The sequence below is a fragment of the Lytechinus variegatus genome, chromosome 2 (genome assembly GCF_018143015.1).
Source record: "Lytechinus variegatus isolate NC3 chromosome 2, Lvar_3.0, whole genome shotgun sequence".
Classification (NCBI taxonomy): domain Eukaryota; kingdom Metazoa; phylum Echinodermata; class Echinoidea; order Temnopleuroida; family Toxopneustidae; genus Lytechinus; species Lytechinus variegatus.
In genome coordinates this window covers 70,530,444-70,542,526 of record NC_054741.1, presented here as the reverse complement: position 1 = coordinate 70,542,526, position 12,083 = coordinate 70,530,444, and the positions used below count along the sequence as shown (strand labels likewise).

Genomic DNA, 12,083 nt, shown 5'->3' with positions numbered 1-12,083 from the left:
AATAGTTACATTATGCAATCAATCCTGCTGAAATATACCAAGGGTATATACATTATCAATAAACAGGTAGTATGCCAAAAGTTATTTAGAACAGCGCTTCTCAACCTTTTTTTTTACTCAAGGACCACTTTGACTCTCCGATTTTTTTTGAGGACCACCTACCACAATTTAAAGAAAACGTCCATTTTGATGGAAAAATGATTCATGAAATTTAAACACAAAGCTCTGAAGCACATTTGAAACAGTTTATGAAAGCTGCATTAAAAAAATGTCCGGTAAATAGGTGACAACTACATACACAAAATGCATGCACATGAAGTTCACATTTAAGATTCGAAAACCATCATAGGTGTGCATGCTTTGCAACATGCATGATACCTAAGAGTGTTTTAGTTTTGTTTGACCCACATAGACTTATCTGACATACCATGTTCGGACAGGTCTGTGAAATATACTATAATTTTTCTTCTATTTTTTTTCTCAGGAACTTCTTGCGGCCCACCTAAGAGAAGCACTGATTTGAAATATTGAATTGTTTCAGTCATATTTCCTCTTCTCAGGAGATGTTTTACACAGTTGACATTTCGCAAAGTAAAGTGTTTACAACCTGTGTTGAAACTTTGTCATCTTTTATGAGCCAATATGCACTCAGTATTCAACATTCCCCCCCCCCCCCCCCTCCAATCATAATGCAGTTGTGTCCTGCACAGTAAGGAATTACAATTGGTCTAAATGATTATGATATTCAGAACCTCACTGTTTTATTATACAGGCAAGTCTGTCATTGTCAAATTTCTTATGTACAGAAATCTGTTTGGCTTTGGCAAAATGTAATGAAACAATGACATTTTTTTAAAGTAGATTTTCATAAAGTAGATATGATTTGTTCAAATGATTTATTGTATAAATTGTATCAATATTTTCCTTGGAGTCATAAATAAAATTAACATATTACCAGGAAACTACTTGGAATACAGAGATATTTGAGACAAAGATTAAAAATCAATTATTACTCAATTTTTGTTTAACCAAATAGTCATATCTTAATATATTGGACCTGAAACCACTACTATATGAAAATATATTACCCACTTAACAATTCTAACAATGACATCTAGTATAAAAGACATGTATATGAAACTGTTTGGTAAACTATCAATATAAACATTCTAAGAGACACGTCACAAGTGTTTCATCGCCAAAGTTAACCCTGGAATAGTTTGATGCAAAAAACAAAGTTTCCCTAGGTGAAGTGGTAAATATTTTGTTCTTGCAGTTGCCTCCTCCCAGGAAAAATGATCATTTGGTTTAATTAATTAATGCAACTTGTTTAATTGAAGGCATTGTTAGATAAAGTATAATAAAGCTCAACAAGAAAGCTCAGAAAATTCTTGTACAGCGTCAATGGGAGACAATACAACAATGAATGTTGCAGGAATAAGAGATACCATTCCTAGGGGGGTGCAAGAGACAGCCCCTCCCCCTCCCTCCCTCCAATATTTGAGAAACATTCAATGAATATACATTTTGACATACATAAATAAAAAAGAATATTTATTTTCATCTGCGCCCCTGTTTTTATAAATTGCTCTTTGCGCCCCCCCCATTTTCAAATTGTGGATCTGCCACTGAATGTATGTGGGTTTATGAGCATAAGGAGGGTAATATAGGTTAGAATGTCTGGTCTCTTTTGAAATACTGAGCTCTGTCTCACCATGTCAAAACAAGTCTTTACAGAACTTTACAAATCACATATTCATTATATACATAAAAATAGATGTACATGTGACCTAGGAAAGTCATTGTGCTAGCTAGTGCACTGAATCGTCCTTAATTGATACTAGTCACTGTATGTAGCAATATCAGGAAAGGGTTTCATGGACAGTGTTACAAATTATTTTCATTGACTAGCTAGGTCTCAGCCAATCAGATGCAAGTATAATTCTTCATAAAATACTCCCCAAGCGATCAGACATTTTGCCCTGTGGCACTTCCTCCTACTTTGATGACATTGGGTTAGGGAAGGTTGTGATAACATCAAGTTCAGGGGGGGAGGTGTTTCATAAAACCAATCAAAAGTTACACAAAACTTTATACATGACTAATGAACCATTCTTGTACTACATTTGATTCTTATTCATTTGTATTCCCATTAGCTAACATTGATATGAAATCTTTTCAGATTAATATTATCTTTAACAAGTATTTAAGTTTCAAGTGCATTGAACAAATGTCAATATTTGACTGGATCAAAGGGGCCATTTTGTCAGTTGTTTATAACTTACAAAGAGCTTTATGAAACATCCCAAGGATAATGTGACCATTGGGGTAAGGATTAGTTTAAAGGTTAGGAATAATGTGTAGATCTTCCATAGGAGCGACAGTCAAATGACATGGAATCTCCAAATCAGTGGCTACTTGTTCTGCACACTCTTCTTGGTTTGTTAGTCACCATCTCAACTCCTTTCTGCTCAGTGAATTTCAGGCAAGCTTCTTGGGCCAGGTTGGGACAGGAATGGACGATGAGCTTCTTGAGAGTTGGGCAAGACTCTAGTTGGCTAAAGACAGATAGTGTCATTTTCCTGCAACCGGCAATGTTCAGCTCTGTTGTGAGACAAAAATTCAAAAGTCATATTTCGATTTGTTGCTAAGTAACAATTATGATAAAATACTTATCACAAATATAGATATAATAAACTAGAAACATTTCATTCTCAGGCATATAAGAAATAAAGAAAAAAAAAAACGTCTGTAACAGTATCAAATATGCCAATTCATACATAAATTGAATGAGAGATCCAGTGAAGGTTTTCAAGAAATTCTCAAGAAGAACAACATTTAATTGTAATTCATTATATAGAAACCGGCAGCCAAAGTGTTTTTACTCGCCACTTTTCATTAGCGCTCATTTGAATATTTTGTTTTAAAATATATTCCATTCAGAATTCTTCTCTGAAACAAGAATAGCAATGATATACATGTACCCTTTTTGACATGATGACCAAATTAGCAGTGATGCTTGAACAGAGATTTCTGAAAATTTTGAAAATACAAAGTTGCCTATCTAACTTCAATTAAACTATTTGTAATGACAAATTAAATTTTTAAACACAATGCCTTTAGATTATTTTAGTATCATCAATTTTTTTTTGTGTAATTATATATTCATGTCAATATCTCATATCAGGAATTTTTACCTCTAAGAGTCATTCTGACTGGAGACTTCTCATCAAGAAGAATCCTGATGCTAGCATCGGTTAGGTTACCACAGAAACTAACATCCAGGTGAGCAAGAAGTGGTGCATACTGAACAATTGCTGACATGGTTGCATCAGTGATGTCTGCTCCGGACAAGCATAACCTCTCAATGTTTGAGAGACGAGAACGTTCATCAAAATAACCTGGTCTGTGGTCATTGGGAGGGGAGAGTAGAGACATGAGGGAAGAGTCATTGAGGGCGCTCACCCACTGTAGGTCAAGTGATGTTAAGAAGGGGCAAGCTACAGAGGCTAGGCTGTAAACAACAGGCCAAGTTGACCCACCAAGACTCAGTTCCTTGAGGTTTGGGAGACGTGGGAGGAGCCAGGACAGTTGCTTGGCACTGATGTTTGTCCAGGAAAGATTCAGCGAAAGCGGTTGACGTCGGACAATTCCACAGAGTGCAGACTTTGTGAGGGGAGATACACGGGCAAGACTGATCTTCTTCCAGAGTGAAGGATGAATGCACCATCTGTTCCATGTCTTACAGACAGCCATGCATTCGTTGAGAGCATGTCTGTCAAGAAACTGGAAGATGGTCATCCAGTCATCCCGATGGATGGGATGCTTTGTGTCATCTGCCATAAGAACAAACTCAGCCGGAGGGTTTGCAGGAGCCGGTCGGACAACAAACTTTGGAGCAGCACAGGCTGGTATCTTCTCCATGATGATTGGTTTTGGTTCAACCTGAGCTTGAAGTTTTGGTGGCCTACCAGGGTGTCTCTTCTTGTGCTGCCAAGTATGCCTCTTTGCCATTACTTTCCCTTTGAGTGATGACTTCTGCATGTGATACTTAGCCTGGCGCACCTTCTTCTTGGCCAGCTGCTGGGTGTTTCCTCCGCGATGCCTTAGTCTTGTCCGGAGTGTACCTTGGTAGGTGGACGTTGATGCCATGGAAGGTCCCTGCGGAAGATGTAACCACAGGAAGGCGAATGTCAGTTGGTTCATACATTTAACTTCACTTGACAGCACAAGCAGGCAACACATAACATTCACAAACATCTTTCTTTGCTTGTTCTACAGATGAATATGTCTACCACCACCACCATTGTAAAGTATTAAGATCAGGTCCTCTTTTTCTCCGATGTCACCAACTTCCAACTTTGCCATCTTATCTTCCCTCTTGTTATCCATTGTAGCATCATACTGTAGCGTTCAAGGCATATAATGACTTCAAGCTCCATGTGAATGCTCCTTCTGCTGTCAACACTGGTATTTCCATGTTCTGCTGCAAATATACTATGCTTTTTTACTGACTTGAATGAGAACTGCCAAAATAACTTGACGGACAGTTACATGTACTGTCCTCATACCTGAAGACAAGGGGAGTGTTTCACAAAGATTTAAGTATGACTTTAAAGAGTCGCACCTAAATGCCGACGAGTACATGATATGCAACGTGCGATCTTATTGATCAATACATAGTAGTGAGTGTCCTCTGTGCATGATCTGACCAATGCGGTCATGCCTTTTACACCGCACACAACTAGACATTTAAGTGCAACTCTAAGTCATACAGTAGTCTTTGTGTAACTTTATTCCTGTCTCTTAAAAAAATAAAGGGACAGATTTTTTGTACTTTTTAAAAAAAGATGAATTGGGATAAAAATGAAAGATTTCCTCAGTGGTATTGCCCAGATCAATATCAAACCAAATATCAGCTGACTACCTTTTAAAAAGTACACATACCACAGTTATTTCAGTGCAATGTACAGAAATTTTAATTCCAAAATGTCAGGAAAGAAAAAAAAAATTCAAAGACAACATGAGCATAGGATGCAATAGTACAAGAAGCTTTTTATCACAAAGTTGATTTCATCAACACCACATTTAAATGATTTTTATGCTACAAATATGCTGTTCTTTTTTCTTCAAGGTGGAAACGAAAAAAAAAATGGTGCTTCTATGCCAAATGCTCAGTATCAATAACTTGTTTGCATAGAAAAGTATGCTTTTGTGCCTTATTTTTTTCAATTCTTTTGGCGAATTGATAAAACATGTGAGCCAAGAAAATATCAGAATGAAAACCAATAAAAACAAACAAAAATCATCTCTTTTTAAGGAATGCATCTGGCTGGTTAATCATGAATTCCTTTGCCATATCCAAGGAAGGGGGGGGTCATATTTTTGCTCCTAGAAACTTAATTCTACTCGAACAGAGGCAATCACTCATCCAAACTGATGTTACAGGTCACTGAAATGTTGAGCCTAGCATTGAGACCAGCACAACACTTGTTTAACTAATAAAAAAAAACAGATAAAAAGATATTTTTCAAACATTTGGTGGGTAACACTCTGGATAACAATTTTAGGGTACAAAAAACATCAAAAATTGAGAAAATGTTGTCAAATTTGAGTGGTCATTACAAGAAGATCCATAAATATCACTGTGATAACCAGATATGACAGACCACAGTCCATAGCATAAAGCAGGTAATAAGTTTAATATGCACAAATTTACACACGACTGGTGATCCTTTCTGTGCTAAATAAGACACCCTTTTTTTATTTCGTTTTAGCATGATGGAACTATAAATATAGTCAAATCATGTTGAACAACAAACTTCTTTACAACAAGAATTTTAATCTGAAAATTAGATTTCAACTATAGCTCAGTGTATGAATACAAGTGCTTGAGAATATGATTTAGCACAAAAAAGGACTACCAGTCATGCAAAGTCATTTGTTACTTATAATGTTATAATTGTTATGAAATACCACCTGGTATTCCCAATGTTTAACATAATTCTTTGATGCAAAATATGATCATGAAATTAGGGAAACAATTTGAGTATGAAAAAAGTCAGAAAACACAATGTCATATTTGCAAACTGAGTATACAGCAAACAAAAGAGATTGATTCAAAGAGTATGAAGAGAACTTAATGCAGAAAGATAGTACTCTGGTATCATGTGTATGTACAAAAAGAAGCGGACAAGCCTCATTTTCTATATACATGTACTGTGAGCATATCATTCACGCTCACAATGGCTTCTATAATGTATCAACAATACTACCCGAGCCAATACCCTCTCTTGTCAAGGGATAACTTCAGACAGTGCACTTTGACCTTAGGAATTTTCATTTTCCTTTCAATAATGGCTGAATCTACCACCATAAACAAATTTGATGGAATCACTGAAGCAGCATTACTGCGGCAATCGCTCGTGTCTTATTTTCTTCATATACACATACCATTCATCATTAACATTAGAGATCTTTAGAGTTTGGGTTCATAATACTGTGGGGTTAAATCCATGGTTAAGGTGAGTTTGAGGTCGAGGTTTCAAAGTGAGTAGGAAAAAACTCAGAACAAAGTACAGAAAACAGAAGACGGTGACTAAAAACAACGAATAACATTCTCAATAAAATTTCCTTCGAATATCATGATACAAAGAATATTACACAAGAAAATTGAGACTTTATCACAATGAAATACTTTATAAATGATTTTAGGATTCCTAACTCTTATGAAGATTTGAACCTGGGTTCAATTTTTTGAATATTTCGTATGATTTTTACTTCCAAAAACTAATACATTTCAGATAAAACTTTGTGATATCCCATAGAATAAAGATAGAATGTAACAAGAAGTATATTAATTGGAAATAAAAAGCCTTCTTTCAGATGCCTCAAGACTGAACAACCAACTAAATATCAAATGTTCTTGCCTTTCAAAAATCATAAAATATAAATGTAAAAAAGAAAATGATTGGCTCATAGCATGTCAAATATATAAGTCTTTTCCTTATTTCTTATTTAGTCTGAAAAAGGAGCAAAAATATGAAATTCTTCAAGTTTTAGTGTTTAATACTATGATTTCAAGAACAAAATGTCCAAATAAATCAACAAGAAAACACAATGAAAGTAACAGGAAAAATTGCTGTTTTTTATCTTCTTAGTTACAAGAAACAAATACATTCATAGTAATAAAAAAATATTTGATGGTATGCTTATTTCCTTAATCCACATCACATCCATCGTGAGAAAAAAAATCCTGGTTTTTTTTTTGGTTATCTTATAAAGTTATCAGGAGTCGAGTTCATGAATGAAACCCCTACTTCCTATATATTTACATGTAATTTCTCACTCATACAACATCTTCTTTTTTTTCTTGCATTGTCACATCTTGGAGAGAAAAACTCAAATTATTTTAAACATATTTTACAATGTATATTTGGCAGTTAGTACAACAGATAACACTTATGAAATCAAAATTACAGGCATATATCTTCAGCTGTCATGAGAAGAGGATGATAATTGATGACCATAGAATTGTGAAAAGAAATGTGTGTAGTTATATCAGTAACGACTAGCCAAATCCCACTACTGTGATTGCACTAAGATCCAATTGCAACATTTTGCCAAACACATCACAGGCCAGCCCGCACATTGCAACAGCTCTGCAATGCGCTCCAAATCAACAGAGCCTCCTCTTTTACTTCAGTGCATCTTGTCTTGGCTGCACCATCTTTGGAAATTGGTCATGATGGCAACCTCTGAGACAAATCTGATCGGCTGAAATTATCAAAATCACTGCATAATCACAGAAGATTTGACATGTCAAATGTATGAGATTTAGTCTGTGATTCTTATGCAACAATCGAGTCGCAGTTGCAGTGTGTCAAAGGATAGCACTCTCTGTGATTTTGTTGCAATCAGGGGAGTGTTTCATCAACATTTTTGTCTGACAAGTTGTCAGATCTGACATCTTTCCTTGATTTTGATTGGCTGATAAGCAATATTACTATGGTAACTGTCGGATAAAATGGGACTTGTCGGATAAAACGTCTGACAAGTCCTTTCATGAAACGCTCTCCAGATCTTAGTTCAAGTGCATCACATATTGTGAACTGGGCCTCATAGTCCCATCATACAACATTTCTTACCCAAGTTTCAGGCAAAGAGATAGTCCTTTTATATATGAGGTAATATGTGGAATATATACAGTGCATAACATAAAGTTTGTTTGCCTTCAAACTCTTCCCACTCTGCATGATTGACAACACTAGCGAATAAGCATGTCAACAGTATTACATTCAACAAGCCAAGGATATGCCATTAAGTAACACTCACGATGGATGGAAATTTCCAAAACAATTTTGGCTGCTTTGCCAGACTGTAAACACATTTTAAAAAAGCCTTTCACTAAAAAGAAAAAGTTTAGCGTAGACATAATCATTATCGTGAACGCTACAGTCAACCTTTGCATATCAATTAGTATCCCTGCATTATCAATATACAACCATACCAAGTCGAAGTATATGCTTGAATACAGCAGACAGCATATGAGCAAGATTTGCGGTGTAACAAGCAGCAATCTCAGAAGTTCTTGCTGTTGCAAGCAAAGGTGCTGCCAGCAACAGCCAACCACATTATGAGAAGCTCAAAGTGAGATAGTGTAGGACAAAAAGTCATTTGAATGGACATGGCAATGTGATTGCTTGTAAATATTTAGCCAGTAACTCGCACTGGCAAAATGCTGTATGCTGGGATGGTTTATGTATAGACCATGCAGGAAGCACAATTTATTGTGCTTCAATGCAATACAGCAAATAAATGTAATAAATACAAAGGTGTGACTTTGGGGCATAATATCCCTCAAAAAATCTGTAGAACAGAATAACAGATATTGAATGCTATGCAGCTCTGCTGGATTCATATAAAACAATTAAGAATAAATTCAATTGCTCATCACGCTAAAAAAAAACATGTAGGTTTAACTTTTATAGACCTTGTTTTTAACCAAGTACTAAATGAACAACACAATCATATTTCTTAGCACATACTTAACAAAATAAAGTTCATCCAATTACGCGCAGTTATATAAATCTGATAGTAGATTATGTACAATATACAATGTATGAAATGATGAAAAACAATGGAAGAATGACACTGAAATTTTGAATACTGTTAGGGGGATTGAAATCTTTCATGTGTAAAATACATTTTTTTAAATGCCCCTTCCATAAGCTGCATGGTTTAAAGCAAATATAAGGGATACTTCTTATACCTCAAATTGAAAAAAAATCTAAAATGTAAATTTTGGAGGGATTCCATGAAATTGGTTTGTGATGTTAAAAAAAGATCTCTGTGTGTACTAAGCCTGCAGGATTGTGCCAAATGCAAATTGAAAGCTAAATATTGCAGAGTATTAATTGATCAATAAGTTAGAAGAATTATGTCAATAATGGAAACTGTGGTCAGTTGGCAAAATAATAAAATCATTATCACCCATTTTTATAAACATCAGTTTGCATTATGATGTTTTAATTTCCTTCCAATCAGAATTTTTTTTGTGACTGAAATGATTGAAAGGCTACAAAATGATCACATGGCATATCTTGCCAACCTTTTCAACAACAACAAAAGTGACTTTCAACCACATATTGAAGAGGTACCAAAATAAAAATTGAATCTATTTATGGCCTTGTCTCAGCAATCTGAGTTTCTTTTTCTCACAAATAAAAGCAAGATCAAGATTTTGCTTTATATGTACAAGTAGTTCATTGGCATACAAAATATGTAATTTACACAAATTCACACACAAAACATTTAAATTGTTAAAGAGTTTATCAGAGATACAGCCTATTAGGTACCTTTCCTCGTTGGCTCACTCTCTTTCCGGGTGTGCCAGCATCAGGACTCCCATCATCATTATCCTGAAAGTTTATGGAGAATTTGAAAAAAAATGTTTTTAAATAATTCCAATCCAATGCCAATTCCCCTTTCAATATCTATTAAAAGTTTAACCATTTTTATTTCTACTTGTAATTCCAAAATACTAATTTCATAACCTTCTCCAATGCTAATCTCACTTCAAATACATCACCCCTCCCCCAGGCAGTACAGATGAAGGTTGTATGCACCCAACACTTTAAAAATAAGGAAACATTTTTTTTATTAGGGAAAAGAATGACAATCGTTTTTTTTTCAACCCCCGCCCCTTTTTTAATTTACTGGTTATTTTGGGGGAAGGAAACAATATCAAAAATAAATACTTACAGCTTTCCTTTTTCTGCCTCTTGCAGGTGCTGACTTCTCTGAACTACCATCAGACTAAGAAAATGGAAATACAAACAAGAAAACTTAGGAGAGGGGCACACGCACTCACGGGTTTCTCCTCAAAAAAGGAGAGGGGCACACAAAAAATATTTCCAACAAGGAATATTACTGCATGGAGGGAATTATTTGTCAACTGACACATCATAAATTATATATTAAAAATGACATTGCCATCATCACTATGCTTGAATAAAAAAAAGACATCTTGATTATAAGAATCAGTACCATTATAACGGAAACTGTCATAACCAAATTGTATCTCAATTATGTTGTAAAAGTTGAATAAAAGTCCCTTCAGGAAAACAAAGAATTGTTTTCTCCTATAATGCCAATCAGTCTATTGCCATACTACCTCTTACAAAAATAATTTTTTATTGTAATCTTTTCCTTTTTACCTTAATATTTACTTCTGACAATGTCACCTGTCTACCACATATTCAAGGGTTAAGGTCGTGATAGACTTGATGAGGCAGAAATTTGTGGAGATAACTCAGGATTAAATATGGCAATCAGATTGAGATTAGGGTATGCTGGTTGCAGATTCCTCATGGGAGTAAAAGTTACTTTTAAAATGTTGTTGATTCACATCCTCATCTCATAATCAATATGAAAAAAAATGAAGCATTCTATGCTTGGCTATTAAAGGTTATAACATACCTCATGACCAGACTCCTCTTCATCCTCATCATCCTCCTCGTCATCGTCATCATCTTCTACCTCCACACACTTGGGGCACTCCCAGCTGTTTGTCAGCTCCTCGTTCATAACACCCTCTGCCTCAAATCCTTGCTCCTTCACACATGCAGGATGGGTGATATCATGACAGACATAGCACTCAAAGAGAGTGGTGTTCCCTTCTGCGTCGCAATCCTCTTGCTTGCATATTGAACAGCTAGACTTGCCTGGTAGGATGGGCTTCATGAGAAAGGGTCACATTCATGATTAGACAGTGCATAGCAATATGATACACAGACAAAAAAAACAATATACAATAAATCACTTATCTACCAGAAATATAAACAACTCCCATCTTCAAGTCACTTGCCAACTCTACCCTTGGTAAGTATGAGACATAAAATCAAAATCAGTTTACACTAACTACAAAATTATTAATCCCAAAATACAACTAATAGTAATAATAATTGTACATTAAAATTGCGCAATTTCTTTATGTTTATACTCAACTGTGCATTACAATGATATTATCATTATTATCCTTGCTATAACCGTGCTGCCTACAGGTGTTCTGCAGTGGCATTGGAGGAATTCTTCCTACCAGATACCCATTCAACTCACCTGGGTTGAGTGCAGCACAATGTGGATAAATTTCTTACGGAAGGAAAACACGCCATGGCTGGGAATCGAACCCACGTCCCTCAGATTAAAAGACGAGAGTCATAACCAACAGACCATGGCGCCCCCAACTTTGACAAATGTGTTATATGAGAATTTTGGCCTCTATATGTAAGACACCAACTTACTGTCAAACATTGTCTCTTGATACAGGATTGCTTCATTCTCCCAGGACCTCCATACTTCTTCATATCCAAACAGTAGTTGCACTCTCCACAATCTGCCCTGGTGCAGTTGGCACAGCTCTTGCAGCGTGTACGTCGCTTACGATTCATCGTCAGAGACTTGTTCTTCTTTTTCTTCTTCACCCGTTTTACACCAGAGTGGAGTGGTTTTAGTTTGACAGGAGGCTGGAGTAAAAACAAAGGGGGGTTTATTTTATTTTACACTGTCTGTATAGGTAATAT

At 35.6% G+C, this 12,083-nt stretch overlaps 1 protein-coding gene across 5 annotated transcripts in view; it reads right to left on the bottom strand.

Annotated features, from left to right (window-relative positions):
• Positions 1–1,911: 1,911 nt before the first annotated feature.
• Positions 1,912–12,083, bottom strand: part of LOC121408865 (lysine-specific demethylase 2A-like) — a 30,571-nt gene continuing 20,399 nt past the window's right edge. For 4 of the 5 annotated variants that reach the window (XM_041600546.1, XM_041600548.1, XM_041600547.1 and 1 more), the window contains exons 12-17: positions 11,805–12,026; positions 10,981–11,238; positions 10,264–10,317; positions 9,858–9,920; positions 3,198–4,161; positions 1,912–2,604 (exon numbers count right to left, since the gene is read on the bottom strand). In XM_041600546.1, the coding sequence (XP_041456480.1) occupies positions 2,408–2,604; positions 3,198–4,161; positions 9,858–9,920; positions 10,264–10,317; positions 10,981–11,238; positions 11,805–12,026 (1,758 nt within the window). In that variant the 3' untranslated portion in view covers positions 1,912–2,407. The remainder of the gene's footprint in view (positions 2,605–3,197; positions 4,162–9,857; positions 9,921–10,263; positions 10,318–10,980; positions 11,239–11,804; positions 12,027–12,083) is intronic. The other variant, XM_041600549.1, reaches the window with a different exon arrangement.